At 38.6% G+C, this 16,734-nt stretch overlaps 1 protein-coding gene across 3 annotated transcripts; it reads left to right on the top strand.

Moving 5' to 3' along the window:
- The first annotated feature begins 1,217 nt into the window (after positions 1-1,217).
- LOC147854228 (Protein kinase superfamily protein) lies at positions 1,218-10,400 on the top strand. 3 transcript variants are annotated; one of them, XR_015531070.1, is made up of 9 exons: positions 3,036-3,112; positions 3,201-3,322; positions 3,958-4,752; positions 4,878-5,290; positions 8,953-9,032; positions 9,103-9,250; positions 9,334-9,486; positions 9,611-9,929; positions 9,963-10,400. XR_015531070.1 is itself a non-coding variant. In XM_087331660.1 (8 exons), exons 3-8 carry the CDS (start codon positions 3,984-3,986, stop codon positions 9,863-9,865), a joined length of 1,818 nt encoding a protein of 605 aa, XP_087187786.1. In that variant the 5' UTR covers positions 1,218-1,785; positions 3,201-3,322; positions 3,958-3,983; the 3' UTR covers positions 9,866-9,955. The 3 variants fall into 3 exon arrangements, 1 of the variants encoding a protein (XP_087187786.1); XM_087331660.1 differs by lacking the exons at positions 3,036-3,112; positions 9,963-10,400 and adding an exon at positions 1,218-1,785 and having other exon boundaries at positions 9,611-9,955; XR_015531071.1 differs by lacking the exons at positions 3,036-3,112; positions 3,201-3,322 and having other exon boundaries at positions 3,379-4,752.
- Positions 10,401-16,734: the final 6,334 nt, after the last annotated feature.

Here is a 16,734-nt window from a genome sequence, read left to right as displayed (position 1 = left end):
CTCCATAGAGCTAGGGTGGTGATGATGACGTGGAGAGTCAAACAATGGTGTAGACTGTATTGGTGCAACAGATTCATGAGACTTTGAATGTTACAATTGATGTGAGAACACTATAAACACCCTTCTATCATACTTTCTCTCTAGAATCGCTTGGGAAGCATGCAAAAAGATCCAGAAGACGCATAAAAGCAAAAATTTGTGTTATGATTGGCTACAAGTTATGGAAAATGGTTTGATAGGTGGGATGCAACACACTTGCATCATGATGCATCACTAGATTCCTTTGTAAATGAGGCCTTTTTGCAATGCCAATGTATCATAACATGGGTCAATGTAGAGTTTCACGCATCACACATTATACTACACATGTTGCACCTAACTACAAAACCATATTCTTCACGGAACATGGAAATTGTACACATTGATTCATGTTAGAGCTCATCCCATTGCCTACCATTTGGAGCATTGCTTCCAGGCGACTTAGCTCACACACATTGTGATGTGAGACGAGGTGTTGGGGACAAGTGATGAGAGTGGTCGACTATGCACACTTTGCCCTAAAGAAGTTCGAGAATTTGAGTGTCACACTTTGATACAATGCTCTGCCTTTCATCATGTTTGACCACGCTTTCCACAAATCTTCGACCAAAACCAACCTTTGCATGAATTCCTCACGCAATGGCAATTGTGCACTCTCAATTGCAACGTTCATTGGTAAAGTTCTTCAACATCGAGAGTAGCTCGCTACTCACTTTCATATGTATTACATGAAATGTAATATTTTTTGTGTCTGATATGTCATATTTGACCTCCGAAATCAGTGATAACAACAAAAGGATCCAAGCCAGTTTATTGGTGCAAAGGCCGGTCAGAGACAGGTTACTAACAAGACTTGTGCTTTTTTGGATTAAGATATGACGACACAGATCACATGTGCCCTCCTAAACCCTAAACCCTAAACCCTAAACCTTAAACCCATAAGCTTCGGCGATTCCCTCTCCAAGCCTCTTTAAGATTTAGTAGCAACTAGTCAGGAGCATATTACCTACATACATACATACATACATGCATACATACATACATACATACATGCATACATACATACATACATGCATTGCAATTTATTCCATGTGTCATGCAACTTATTCAGCGTGTTCAAATTTTTTTCTGATATGAAATAAATAGTTCACTATGAGAGCTATGGCGATGCTGAAGAAGAACCAATGCTCCACAGATTTTCATCGATCTATCACAACCTATCGAGCTTTGGAACCGAGCCTTGGATCCATACAGAAAGATTTCTGCTTACCAGAAAGCAGAACAGTGATCACCTTCTTCTTATTCATCTTCTTTTTCTCGTTTTCTTTTGGTCAGATGTCGACGGTAGAAAAAAATTATTTTTTCCTTCTTTTTGAGGGTCCGGAGGTAGAGAGTAAGAGACTTTCTTTCTGTTCAGACAAAGAAAAATCTCTTTCTTTTAAGAGATCAGAGAAGGAAACAGTTTTTTCTTTTCAGACATAAAAGAGAGAGAAGAATAAACTCTCTTTCTGCCCAGGAAGGGAAGGTTGAGAGGAAGAAGCTCTCATTCTGCTTAGGAATGGAAGGTTTCTATAACTTCAAGAGTTGAAGACAAGAAGGTGGAAGAGGAGAAGGAGAATAATAAGAAGAAAGGGAATGCGGTGACAGTGGCCAGCCATAAAAGCAGATGAAAGTGGCAGAAAGATACCAAAGGATGCGATGAAGGAGACCATCTCATTGCGCTACTCATAGCACCATCTCTACCAGGTAACATTTTCTCTCCACCTTTAAAGATACATGCTTTATACATGATTAAACAACCTTGCTATGCTTGTGAGAGTGTTTATGCCTGGATTTTATGTGTGTGCATTGTCTCATCCTTTTAGCATGATCTTTAATGTCTTAATCAAAGACCACATTTCCACACCAGATTTTTCTTACAATGTGGCTTACTATCAACCAGTGTTTCTCTCGTCTCGTCATGGATGCTGATCCTGGGAAAAAACTAAAACTAATTGCAAAATGTAACACTTTGGTATGAAAAAAAATGTAATTGCAAGGGCAAACTCCTTGATTGGAAAGGAACTCAGAAAACTCAAGATTGAAGTTGTCGATCTAATCTTGATTTAATCAAAATACGTAAAAAAAGGAAGCTAATCTCAGGATAGACCATGAAGATTCTCAAAAGCAAAAAGTAAGGTAAAAAATCTTGATCTAAGACATAAAAGAACTAATGGCATAATTGAACACGTAATTCCCGGGACCAAACTAATTGCAAGTCAGATACGGCAAGATAAAAAATGTCAATCTGAAAAAAAGGTAATTTCGTCATTGAATACGTTTATCCGGGAGAAAAAATATTTGCAACTTTGGTATGGCAATACTTGGCATGTTGATCTGAAAACCAATTGACACATTAAGCACACTGAAAAACAATTGCAACATTTGCAAAAGAATGATTATTGTGCTTAAACATGCTGATCTGTAAAATTAGAACGGCAACATCAAACATATCAAATCAAAAGAAAAGCGTAATTTCAACAACTCATTTGTGACATCAAACACATCAATTAAAATGAAAAACCTAATTAAAATATCAAATACGTTAATATGCAAAAGAAAAATAAGCAATGGCATGCTCAAACATGATGGTCTGGAAAATAACCACTGATCATGAGACGAAACACAACCCTTTCCATTTAATAATTCTTTATTCACATCAATAAAGAAAAGAAACCCTATGATGTGATCATCTTAGCCTGTTCTGCCAATCTGGGAAATTAGAACAACCTCACTTGCAACATCAAGCACATTGATTCAAACAAAAAACCTAATTGCACTATTGAATACGTTGTTATGCAAACGAAAAAGAAGTTATGTCATGTTGAACACGATTACTGATCATGAGGCAAAACACAACCTTTTCCATGTTTTTTTTATATCAAAAAATAAAGGAAACTGCATGAGGCTATCATCGTAGCCTGTTTCTTATCTAAGGGTCCCTAATCTTTATGCAGTGCTCCAAGTAAGCAAGTAAGAGGTGGCTTTTTTGTCAATTTTTGGAGTTTATGAAGACTTTCACAGAATCTAACAAGTAAGCATGTTATGAATTTTTTCTGGTCTTTGAGCTATGTCTGTTTTGAATGTACTTAAATGACTTTGTATATGAACTTCTCTTTCAGGTGGATTTGCAAGTAAAAGTTTCATATCAGTATTGCCCAGGAAAGGTACTTGTTGAAGAAGCAGAAAAGAATAATACTGTGAGGATCATTCTGAGGAACAACTTTAGAAAAACTCCTACAAGGTGTTTACCTTCACGGTAATTGTAGATTTAGTCTACTATGCTGGGTGCTTTTGTAGATACTGAAGTTTTCTATGAATGATGGCGGGCTTTGCATACAGACCGGTTTTTGTTCTTGTCAAATATTTCTTGAAGAAGTTATCATTAACCTGCTTGGTTGTCGTGATCCACCATGGACAAGTTTCTGTTGAAATGCAAGGCTGTAGGAGAAGTCTTGGTAGGAAACCTTGTGAACTTTCTTCAGGCTCATTATCTTCTCCCTGAGACATGTGCTTCACATATATTTAGGATAGGTTCTAGTTGCTGAAGTCAATTCCTCAAATTTACTCAAGAGGACATGTATTAATTGCAGAACCTCATACCCACGTTTTTTAGTGTATAATTGCATTGGTGCCTCATTTATATGAATGGAGTAGAACAAAGTCCTGGTTTCAGGTTTTATAGCTCAGTCACTTGCTACTAGTAGAACCAAATCAGGGTTGCAGCATAATCATATGCTAGAAGTAGAGGGAAAGCACGTCACAGAACAAGACTGACTTGAATCAAATCTTTTGTCCATGCATGCTGCACTTACCTGTGTTGTTTAAAGTCAAGTGGCATTGACAGCTTGTAATCTTTGCAATCACAAATTTATGTAGATGGTAGTTTTAGATTTCTAAACACGATGTGGAGGTCTTTCAGAAGTCACAGTTGGAAGTCTGCTGGACGTCAAGATGCAAGAAGTGACATAATTTCTGAGCAGCTTTCTGAAACGGAAACGGATATTGATGATAATGGAAATACTTTATGTCGCTGGCCATTTAGGCTGTTTGTAGATTCACCTATTATTCAAGCCTGTAAGTTTACATCATCCCACTTTCAGAAGAAAATATCAGACATACCCTCGCCAGTCTCACCCCCTATCTTCTCAGTTTTTGAAGCAGGAAAAGGGTCTAATATAATAATGAACCAACAAGAACTACCTTTATGTGATTCTGAGATCAAAACTTCTTGTGATCATGATCTTTCGAAGGCCCAGAGACATCAGTTATTTACAAGTTTAGATCATCCTTTGGCATCAACCCCTTCCAATACTAACATTTCATCCGTTGGATGGCCTCTTCTACACCAACCTTTTCTGGCTAACAAATTGAGCTACAGCAGTACAAGGTCCCATAAAATGTCAGTTATTGAATGGGCTTTGCAATTGCCAGATAGACCAAAAGAGTTCTTAAGTCAAGGGACAGACCTAAAAGAACATCAAATAGAAAGCAGGGAGAGCCAAGATAACATAGCAGAGAACAGAAGCAAAGATTGTATTTTGGAGATGTCTAATACACATTTGTGCAATGCGAGTAGAGTGAAATGCAAAATACAGGAATTTTGTCAAGGAAAGCTTCTCAAAGAGTTTCAGTTTCTTGAGTTACTAGTTGCAACGGGAAACTTCTCTTCAAGTAGGTTCATTTGTAAAGGATGAAAACCTTATTGGAATGCTTTGCATTTGTATGCCTTTATATGTGTGTGCTAGCACATTGACATTCATGTCTTAATGGAATGGATGGTTGGATAAACCTGGCAGAGAAAATCATTGGAAAAGGAGGCTGTAGTCAGGTCTATCGAGGGATCCTTTCAGATGGCCAAAAGGTTGCTGTTAAGCGTCTAAACAAATCTACCCCAAATTCTGAAGAAGAGTTCCTTACAGAGGTGGAAATCATAAGCAACCTTGATCATTGTCGTATTGCAAAGCTTCTAGGATACTGCATTGAGACTCAACATTTTTTGCTAGTATATAAACTTGCACCAGAAGGAAACCTTGAATCAAAGCTTCACAGTGGTAAGGATAAAATTGCTCTGTCTTGGGAGGTGCGATTCCAAGTGGCAACTGGTATAGCTGAGGCACTGAAGTACTTGCATGATGGTTGTGGTCGTCCAGTAATCCACAGAGACGTAAAGTCATCTAATATTCTGCTTTCTTCAGATCTTCAACCGCAGGTTGGTGCATTTTGCCTATCTTTACACACACACACAAACACGCACACATACACAGTCCATATTAGCCCGGGCGATTGTAACTCAATTGGTAAGATTGTCCAGAGGAGACCAGAAGATTATGTGTTCAACCCCAGAATGTAATGGCATCTGGTAAAGTAGTGCATATAGTGAGATTCCACCTAAGTGAACGGGTAAGTGAAAACATGGCTTACCATTAGGATACATCCGTTTGGTACAGTTGGTAAGATTGTAAAGTTACATTCTACACTAGCATGTAGTAAAGTAGCGCAAATAGTGAGATTTGAAACTGGGTGCAGGTAAAACATGGGTTACGACCAGTAGGGTAAACATGCACAGAGAGAGAACAGAGTAGATTTTATATCGTCCACAAGGAAACCAGTTTTAAACCATAGGAATGAATAAACATATCATCTTGTATATAACCCCTTCCTAAGAAGGGGTATTACTACACTGTAGTAAAAAAACATATCATCTTGTATATGGCTCCTTCCTACCGATGTGACAATAATGCACACATGTGCTCATCCTTCTCGGTGGAGATGTGAGTATGGCTCTTAAATTAGCATGCCCATCTAACAAGTTATCATACTTATGACGAATTACCTTAAATGTTGAGCATATGAGAAGTGTGTTATATTTATTCATCCTCCACTAGGTTTTCATTTCATACCTTGTACAACTTCATACTTGGGCAATGATGCCATGGATGTTAATCAACATCTAACTAGTGTGAGCACGTTCAAAGAAATACTAGGGCTCTTTGAGAGCCAAGGCTCATGGAGGTAGTAAGATGTTGGATATGTTCTGACATTTTTACCTTGTATTGGGGCCAACACTGAGGGTTAACATTTGTAGTATTATACTGCGAGTTTGACATGTTAGCATCTTGCCACTTCATCCTTAGTGCCACTAGTAATCTATCCTCAATGATCACATACTTCATAGCATCACCTGAGGGCTCCAATAGCTCTTCCATTCCCCATCTATTTTACCATTTCATAATGTCAGGCAGTTGGCCAGACGAGATGATTTTTGTACTTGTTAACTTTTTGTACCCTGCAGCGTATGTGCTTAGCCTGTATTGGCAATCTGTGATTGGGGATATTCTTAAATTTCATGACTTGTTATGTAGTTATCACCTTGATGGACTGAGCACTTGTTTTTAATAACATGATAGGAAGGGTTGTTGAGGATTTAACTCCCAATTGTCTGTGTAAGAACAATTTTTGAAATTTCACTATTTCTTCCATGCATTAAGTGAAGAAAGTGAGATTGAATAACATCAATTTCACTTCCCATCCTCAAGTATCACATTGGCTGCATTAATCCTTAAACATGCTATAACTATTCTAACCTGGTTGAAGTCTTACCTTATTGCATATCAAGATATTTGAAGGTTTGCACTATGTATTTGTTCTCCCTTGTATGTAAAAATAGGTTAGTGTTTTGGTCGCATTTGCCTATATTGCTATCATTTTTGTTTTGGAGAAAAAGAAAGAATGATATATTAACATCTTTTTGGAGTACGTCTTAAAATGTTGTCTTGTCTTTGACAAACAAAAAACCAAAATAAATAAGGGAAAAGTATCAGGATACCCCTGGAAGTTCATCTATTTACCAGATTGCCCCTGGAAGTTCCAAATTTACCAAACTACCCCTATGTTCAAAAAATTACACTTTATAAAGTAATTATACACTCAAATCTACAAGCCCTATTTACCAAAGATGGAAGAAATGGACCCTAACTAGCCCTATTTACCAAAGATTTGAGTGTATAAATACTTTATAAAGTGTAATTTTTTGGACATAGGGGTAGTTTGGTAAATTTGGAACTTCCAGGGGCATTCTGGTAAATAGACGAACTTCTAGGGGTATCCTGGTACTTTTCCCAATAAATAAATGTAACTGAGCAAAAAGGTAAATTGAAACAGACTAAGAGGTGACCAAAGAATCTCATCATCTATACATGTAAAGACTCTCAAATCAGGTATTTTTTGATTTTGTTGATGTCAAGGGTCATCCAGAATGGAGAGGTCTCCGAAGCAAGTAGACCACCTGCAACGGTGGAAGATAATGACCTTTATCTGTTCATCACAAGGGTGATGAGATTGTGGTTCATGAGGCTGGGGTATATGTGCACGACAAATTGCTATCACCCAATCTATTGTAACCGCCTTGTTATGTCCTGGTCGGGAGCCCATTTGTGTAGCCCTTGAGTAGGAATAATGGGACTAAAGAAAGCTGTGATTGTTCTTTGATGAGCTTGTATGGTTGTGTCGTTGTCCTTCAACTTCTCTTTGTGTCTCTTGAGTTCAAAGAATAGCCAGAACCATTACTTTGCGTGATGAGCCAAAGCCTTGGTTAAAGACGCAATGGTATCTCCCTCTTATTTGATACAAAACAGTACAATGACAAACAATATTCTTCAGATTCCACTCCCTGATGACACAATTGGCAAACTCTTTCTTCAGGAGGTATTTATGCATATCTGCCTACCTCAATCTCTAACTGATGTGAAGAAGTTTGCAGCCTTGCTATCACACTGGGCAGCGCATGGGAAGATGTATTTCCATATAAGAAGGGCTGATGATGAATACATCCCCCAAAGTGTGTAAAGACTATGTCGTAGAGGGGGGCATCTTCCTACCAAGAGATGTGGGCCTGATCCATATCATTTTGTTTCCAAGTTGATAATATCAGTTTGGATCACTCTATTCTTTTCCACTTTGCCCATGTTTAGATGGGGGCAATCCAAGCTATATTGGAACAGGGGTAATGCGTATATGCTTATGCCAAGAGTACCTCTGTTTAGGGAGCTCCCAAAGCTGTTGGATATTGGTCATTGATCAAAATAATCCCTCAGTGATTACTGGGGCTGCTCCCATCTCAGGTTGGATTATATGATGAGATTAGTGTCCATAGAGAGTCCAATATTGTCATGGGACCCAAATACGCAAGCTTTCCTGATGTATCTCCTTCTAAGCAGGGATATTCATACTCCGAAGAACAAAGTCTCGATATGTGAATAAGGCATACACATATGAGCTCAACCTTCTAGGAGTTCTCTCTTGCGTGACACTCAAGTCATTACCTCCACTTAATATGTCATTGTAGCTTTCACAAATTGCACTATATGCTGAGCATGTAAAAGGCTAGTGATATTTATCCTCTACTGGCCCATTCTCACATACCTTGCATGCCTTTATATTTGACGCGTTTTGATGCCATAATGAAACCTAAATAACTAGCTTATGTGATCAAGTGCAAAAGAGTGTGAGGTTTGTATGAGAGATAATAATCCTGTTAATAATAGGCATTCTTGCCTTACATTGAACCCAACATTCAGGGTTGATGTTTGCAATGCAATAATCTAATTTTATCCTTTTAACATCTTCCCACTTCTGCCTTTTTGGTTTCATTAACCTTTCGTCAATAACAACATATTGCATAGCTTCAGTTGGAAGCTCTTAGATATTTATCTTTTAAACCATTTTTTATGTCAACCACTCAACCAAATGAGAGAATTCTGCTCTTGTGATTCTTTTGTTGCTTACATCCAACATTTGAAGCAAGGTGTAGTAACGTATGATTTGGCATATTCGTGACTTTGGTAATGTATCTCACAGATTCTTTGTACGCAGCTCACAGATTTTGGGCTTGCTAAATGGGCTCCAACAACATCTCCTCATATCACCTGTAGTAATATTGTTGGAACTTTTGGGTATGAAAATTTCATTGTACATTGCTAAACCTTTCCTGCACTAGAGTATATTGAAACATATTCATTGCAGGTACCTTGCACCAGAGTACTTCATGTTTGGGAAAGTTAGTGAGAAAACTGATGTGTATTCTTTTGGAGTAGTTCTTTTGGAACTGATCACTGGACGAAAGCCTATCAATGAATCAAATCCAAAGGGAGAAGAAAACTTGGTTGTTTGGGTGAGTTGAAACTTGAAATCTCATGTTAGACGAATGTCCATGTAGATATCTTTATTAGGCTCAAGGTTCGTATGCATGCTCAGGCAAGAAAACTATTGAAAGATGAATCAAAATTTCATGAACTCATTGATCCAAAGCTTGATGGAATCTACAGTGCAACACAACTTAAAAATACAATGATTGCTGCATCTCATTGCCTCCAACAGTCCTCAGAATCTAGGCCTCGTATGCATCAGGTATATGGGAGTTTTTGTGTTGTTTGAGGGTAGATTATGCTGGTTTTTTTTTAATCTTGCTCCAATATCTACATTTCGGATGCATAAGGTTGCATGCTTTCTTTGCATTGAATTGTCATTGCAGGTTCTTAAACTTCTAAGGGGGGAAATGGAGGACTTTGAAAACAGTGAACAACTAGAGTCCATCTGTGATGATGGCTATAATATGCCTAGTTATGGAGAAAAGAACATTCATAGTCATCTGATGCTTGCAATGGTTGGCCTGGATGATGATGCAGCAACACAAATTAGCACTGACCATAGTGTCAACCTTGCACGTTCCTACAAGTTCTTGTTGTATTTATGTGGACGCTACAGCCGGGCATGTAGATTTGGTTAAAATAATGTAGATAATGTGTAATATGCCATAGTGTCAACATTGCACATTCCAACAAGGACTTGGAGTAGTCATCAATGTAACAGCTAGTCATAGACAGCTAGTCATCAATGTAACAGCTAGTCATAGACAGCTTGGATGGAAAAATGGTAGATGTTTTTTCTTATTTAGCGTAGGATTAAACTTGCACATTCCAACAAATACTTATCTGTTGATGGTCATACAGCTTCTACTGAAATAACTGAGAGAAAGCATTTCTATTGTTCCATAATGTTGAATCTGCACATTTTGAGTAGTATGAGGGGAGTTCTTTGTGTGCACATTACAGCAGTCATACAACATTACCTCTAATGTATATTCACATCCATATAATATTTGCCCATTCACATGTTTCAACTGCCATTGCGAATAACTAATATTCCACAGCTTTTGAACATGAGCTTTGAGAACTGTTCTCTGAAGATAGACAAAGGCAAGTTTGGTGGAGGATTTAGAAACTGTATACCAACCATTAACATCTAGTCTTATGCTTCTTTATTAGGAGTCTGTGAAGGCTTTTGCAGATTGTGAACTCACATTTTCCATCATCTGTAGTGATTATGAAAACTTGCTCTTATGCATTTGAACTTTTGGAATTAACACAAATTCTAGAAACATATGAAAGGTAATTTGATGTGATTTTGTACGAGGCTCCACTATCCGATGTGAAGTTAATCATAAAAGTGTCTAACATGCATTTTGATCAACATCAAACATGGTACTATGGACAATAACATGGGAAATGAAAATAAGGAGATACTTTCTGATTTTCTTCAGAGAAGTTTTTTGGGGAGTTCTAACTAATAAATTGTTGATTGTACAATGAAAGTGGACAAGAATTGGACAAACTTAAATATTGCTTTACATTGGAATATTAAAACAGTGTCCTGTTCACTCTTAATGTGTAATCTCCCTTCTTCTCATGCTTTTGGAAAACATCACATTGCTCTTTCCAAATGGAGTACAGGATCCAATCATGGTATTGTGGAATTGTATTTAAGCATCTTTACATCAATCAAAGATATATTCGGAGAATGAGGGAATGATAAGAAGGATTTGCTCAATATGGACCAACTTTACTTTGGTTGTCAGGCAGGTGATGGTTAATTGAGCTATTTTCAGATTCATATTGCATGTGATGGTGTTTAGGTTCATAAATTTAGTGTCATTACATGTATTCTAGTCTTCAATCCTGAAGTTTTTTAGAGAGTCTGTGCATAATTAAACATACATTCGGAGAATGTGTGAATGACAAAGCCTAGCATATTCCATCGATGAGAAGATACGAACATAGGCCTCTAAAATTGATGCCAACCTATATATTGCTTCTTGAAGAGCTTATATCAGGTTAACATGTGCTACTATAAAGCTAATGTCTTGTGCTTGCCATTGTAATACCCACATATATGAAACATCACAACTATATTGTATTCAAAAGTTACGAAAACAATTGTAACAATTCATGCAATTTGCCTCATGTGAATTCCTTGAAATGGATTTCATAAGTCTTTTATGTCTTTTGAATTAGTAGGTTTTTGCGAACACACATCTGATGGGAAACTTCGCCAAAAGTCTCAAATGGCAATATCCCTAGATCTCTTTATTTCTCAGAAATGCCCTCAAGTCCTATGCCCTCAAATTTTGTGTGTTATATGAGGAATTATATGGTTGATTTGTCTCTTTGTTCTCAATTAATTGGTCAATCCATCTGCCTTTTCTTAATTAAATGGTCAATTCATTTTGGGGGATTTCACTGTTTCATGCAACAATGTGCAAAGATTGGGCACCATGTGGCAATGCACCAAGATCCTGCTTCATGTAGTTGTCGGAATTTAGGGTACTATCTAACAAAGGATAAAAAGTTGATACATATGACTAAAGATTATGAAGAAAGAGAGATTTTCATTGTATTCATGGTAGATGTTACATTTTATAGGTGAAAGAGATCGGAAATTTGTAATGGGAATGTTCATTGTGATCAAATAGTTGTGTGAACAAATAGTCACGTTAATAGTGGTTACATTAGTTATTTTTATTTTCTTTATTTAGGATATATTTCTTATTTATAATAGCATCTTGTTCCTATTATTAATTTCTAACACCCCCCCTTAATGTAAGCAACCTATTTATTTGGTTTCTCTAATTTGAGTCCTAGCTTCAAACAACATATCCAATGCTTGTGTTGGGGTACGGGTTTAGTGAGGAAATCAGCCCACATGGTTGTGGTTGAAGTGTATTGGAGTGACATTTCTTTTGCTTCGGCCAAGTCTCTAATAAAATGATGATGCACTCAAATATGTTTGTTGTGATTGGTTATCTTTGGATTTGTTGCAAGTTTTATGGTTGATTGATTGTCACAAAACACCGTCATTTCTTTTAGTTCAAAGATATCAAGTTCTTCAATGATTGTCTTTATCCAAAGGCCTTCTTGTTGAGGTTCGATCACCTAAGATTTGTGAGGAAGACCGACTGTGCAATACACAATAACGTGGAAATAGAAAATGCACAAGACAACACCGAGTTTTACATGGAAACCCTAAACTAGGAAAAAAAAACCATGGGAGAATAGTTCTTTCACTATACAACAGAAAGTACAAAGAAAGCTTACAACACTTCTTTGAAACTCAGGGGATAACCACTTACGGTTCTTGGCAAGTTTACTGAACTCTATCGCCACTCTCTCTCACGCATTGTCATTCTCTCACTCTCTAACACGCTACCTCTACAACGCTTCATTATGTTCTATTGTTCTACAACTCTATGTTTGCCCTAAGTGTATTTATACTTATACATAGTATGTGCTATTTACAAATGTAGCCACTGTTGTTATCATTCCTATTATTATACTAAACAACAATAATAATTAATCAGCCGACTGATCGACTAGTCGATTCGACTAGCCGGCTCCGGTGTCGACTGTCTAGTCGGCCCGACTAATCGGCCTTGTCATTGACCATCTAGTCGATCGTGTCTTTGACTTGGATCACATTTGCAATCGACTCTTCATGTCGATTCTCTCTGAGTCGACTCACCCCATCGACTCTCCATGACATCGACTGTGGGCTCTTGGCCTAATCAGTCGGCTCATCCATGTCTTCGACTATCGGCACTCCGTCCGACCAGTCGGCTACTCCATGTCTTCGATTGTTGGCACTCATGCCTACCAATCAGCTCCTCCCTTAGGAGGGACATATTCCTAACAAACTCCCCCTTCACTCCTATGGGTGGAGTCGGTTAGTCCTATCTTCAGTCCTATCTTCAATCAACAAACCCTGACTTGAGTCTGTCCATCGATAGATTATTCGTCAGCATATCGGATCCATTTTCGTCAGTATGGACTTTCACAAGAGTAAACTTTCCTTCCACCTTCTCTCGCAACCAATGATACCTCGTTTGTATATGTTTGGTTCGGGTGTGGTACGCAACATTCTTGGCTAAATGTATGGAGTTCTGGTTGTCACAATGAAGCAAGAACTCCCTTTGCTTCATCCCCAATTCACGGAGAAAATTTCTCATCGTGGTCGACAAGGCCACAAACTTATGTAGTTGTGACGACCACGTTACTGCTCCCCCTACATAGGTCATCACGTACCCTGATGTCATTCCCCGACATGTCCGAATCGATAAACCCTTCGAGCATAAGTTTTCCGACACCATACCTTAGGCATAAGATAGCTTTCAAAACACGAAGAGGCCTATTCCGATTTAATAGGATGTCATTTGGCTTATCCGATGTAGGCAACACATTCTAGCGGATGGCAAATTCAATATTCACAGACCTTATCTTTGATGGTAGAGTGCTCATATACCTGGATGACATTTTAATTCTTACTCCCACATGGCCACAACACATTCAGGCATTACAAGCCATTCTACAACGAATACAACAACACAATCTAAAATTATTGTGGAAGAAATGCAGATGGGGTAGCACACAACTCAGTTTTTAGGCTACATCATTTTTGGAAAAGCCCTACAGATGGACCCAAAGAAAACCAAATCCGTGACCAATTTCCCCCAACCAGTCACAATCAAGTCCTTGCAACGATTCATCACCAACATGACCGCTATGACAGCACCCCTACGACACCTATTACGAAAAGGCTCAATGTTTGAGTGGACAACTTCATCCAATTGAAAGACACACTACACAAAGCAGGTCAGTTGGCTTACCTCGATTTCTCATGCCCCTTCCTTTTGCAAACAAACACATTTAATCATGGGTTGGGAGTTGTACTACTACAAGCACCAATTGAAAGACACAGTACACCAAGCATGTGAGTTGGCTTACCTAGATTTCTCACGCCCCTTCCTTTTGCAAACATACACATTTAATCATGGGTAGGGAGTTGTACTACTACAAGCAGATACAACATGGGCAGATCGATCGATTCCCGATATAAGTCGATCCCTTACACCTATAGAAAAGAATTACTCCACAACAGAAAAGGAATGGTTAGCAATAGTATGGGCTTTCACTGAGTTCCATCCCTATCTGCATGGTACCCACATCAAGGTAGAAACAAACCACCAACCCCTAATTCATCTAATTAACAAGCCCCACCCACTAGGTCATCTATTAAGATGGGCAATGGCTTTATAAGAATATAGGTTCACATTAACTTATAAAAAATGAGCTCAAAATCTTATTGTTGCTTGTTTGTCAAGAGTGGAAACACAATGTGTTCAATTCAATCCTACAGTAGTCCAATTACCCACAACGACGGCACAGATAGCAACCATACAACAAGCCAATGAGTAGATATGACAAATCATCCATGACGTCCTTTCGACAAAGTGCAAAAAGGTACACACCCATTTTCAACTACAAAACAATGTCTTATACATTATACAAACAAGGAAAGAGCCACGAATCTACATATTACCACACGGCCTGCAGAATTTATATATGCAATTTTTTCATGATCACCCGATGTCTGGCCACCTTGGATTCCACAAGGTTCTGGAAAAAATCCGTCTCTGGTATTATTGGCCGCAAATGCATAAAACAATCATGGATTACATCAAACAATGCCAATCATGTCAACAGATTAAACCACCACATTCCAATGACGGCCTGCTCCAACCTATTACCGTATTTGAACCCTTTGAGTTAATCAGATGGGATATCATCAACCTTTTTCTCGAATCCCAAGCAGGAAACAAATATATTTTAGACATCTCCGAATACTTGACACGATGGACCGTGCCCAGGTCACATCCTATAAGATAAATGTCCACAATTTAGCGGAGAGGTATTACAACCATTAGCCACACAATTAGGCATTCAATAGATCTTTTCCTCACCATATCACCCCCCAACGAACAGATGAACAAGACAATTAAACAACTTACCGCATTCATTGACCCATTACACACGACGTGGGACTCAATCCTACCCTTCATCACGCATGTGTATAACACCTCGGTGCAAGCCTCAACTCGAAACAACCCTTTCTGAGCACTATATGGACGCGACCCCCGCTTACCTCCCAACATCAAGGTGGACCTACCCAACAAAAATACTTAGAGCCGATACAATGGATTGGTGGCTACACTTGCAACAGGTCCAACCTCTCTTATGGATGAGCATACACAAGAACCTACAACTAGCTCAATCACGACAAAAGCGGTGCTACGATAAAGGCAGACGTGCAGTAGAGTACGTAGTTGGAGCAAAGGTTCTAGTCTATTTTTCGATCGAGCAACAGGGAATTAGGGAATCAATGATGCATAGATGGGTCAACCCTTTTACTGTCATCTCTTATCAATGACCAACACCTATTCCCTCCATCGAGATGCTAATGGACGGATGACCTATGCGCACATGATGCAGATGAAGTTGTACATCGAGCACTCCACAGATACTACGACACATCATAAAACATCACCATCAATGACACAAGAAGAATCAACTCACCATGATGTCCCTTGCAATGATGGATCAACAAGCCCTTCAATCCCAGTTCGCAAGCAGGATGAACTAGAAACGCCATCAAACACGACCAACCTAGACGCCATCTGTAATGGCAGATCATCATATGTAACCCCCACAATGATGGATCAAAGGTGCCATCAGGCACAACCGGCACGCACAAGTTTTTCAAAAAGGGGAGTTGTGGGATCGCGGGGTAAAACCAGAGGGTCAAACCCCTGACCTAACCCAAGTAACTATAACCATGGTTAAGGTAGTTATACCTTAGTTTAGTTAAGGGACCTAACCCAAGTAACTATAACCATGGTTATGGGAGTTATACCTTAGTTTAGTTAAGGGTTAGTTAGAGGTAACTAGAGGAGTAACTATATAAGTGTGCCAAGATAACATAAGGTAGCTTGGAATGTACTAAGAAACTCTATAAAGGAGTTAGTGACGTAATAATGGAAAGTGGAGAAGAGTTTTGAGGCATTTCACACTTTGTGTTATTAATATTTTAACAGCAGTAGCTCAACAAGAAGATCGATCTTAGTCTGAAGAAATTGATAGTTTGACATTGGCCTTCAGAAGCTCACTTGGAAATGGCGCCATCTCATGTAACTCGCAAAGAAGCACACTTTACTCAGCCCAGAGGCAAAGTACATATATATGGTTATGGCGGTTATAGCTTGCTTGTGAAGCCATCTATAGGTTAAGCAGATCCTTAAAGAGCTTCTGCATCCGCATCATCGAACCAGTTTGAACATCTTACAACAGCCTCTCACCATATTCAATTTGTATGAAGACCGGGTGTTTTCATTCAGGCAAAATGATCTTCAAGGTGCACAATCACTACATCAAGGATCGATCGATACAGGCGGTGATCTCCAACATATCCAAGCAGATCGTCAGGCAGAAA

This window comes from Azolla caroliniana, unplaced genomic scaffold (assembly GCF_043228905.1).
Source record: "Azolla caroliniana isolate FFs.n. ecotype wild unplaced genomic scaffold, voAzoCaro1.0.p SCAF_15, whole genome shotgun sequence".
NCBI classification, from domain to species: domain Eukaryota; kingdom Viridiplantae; phylum Streptophyta; class Polypodiopsida; order Salviniales; family Salviniaceae; genus Azolla; species Azolla caroliniana.
The sequence above is the reverse complement of the archived record's forward strand: the minus strand, read 5'-3'. Positions and strand labels throughout refer to the sequence as shown.

Bases quoted from the DNA above. Each gene is read 5' to 3' on its own strand.
- LOC147854228 (XM_087331660.1), top strand. From the start codon at position 3,984: ATGTGGAGGTCTTTCAGAAGTCACAGTTGGAAGTCTGCTGGACGTCAA. The intron at 4,753-4,877 runs GTAGGTTCATTT...TAAACCTGGCAG, and splicing joins AACGGGAAACTTCTCTTCAA to AGAAAATCATTGGAAAAGGA. The intron at 9,487-9,610 runs GTATATGGGAGT...TTGTCATTGCAG, and splicing joins CTAGGCCTCGTATGCATCAG to GTTCTTAAACTTCTAAGGGG.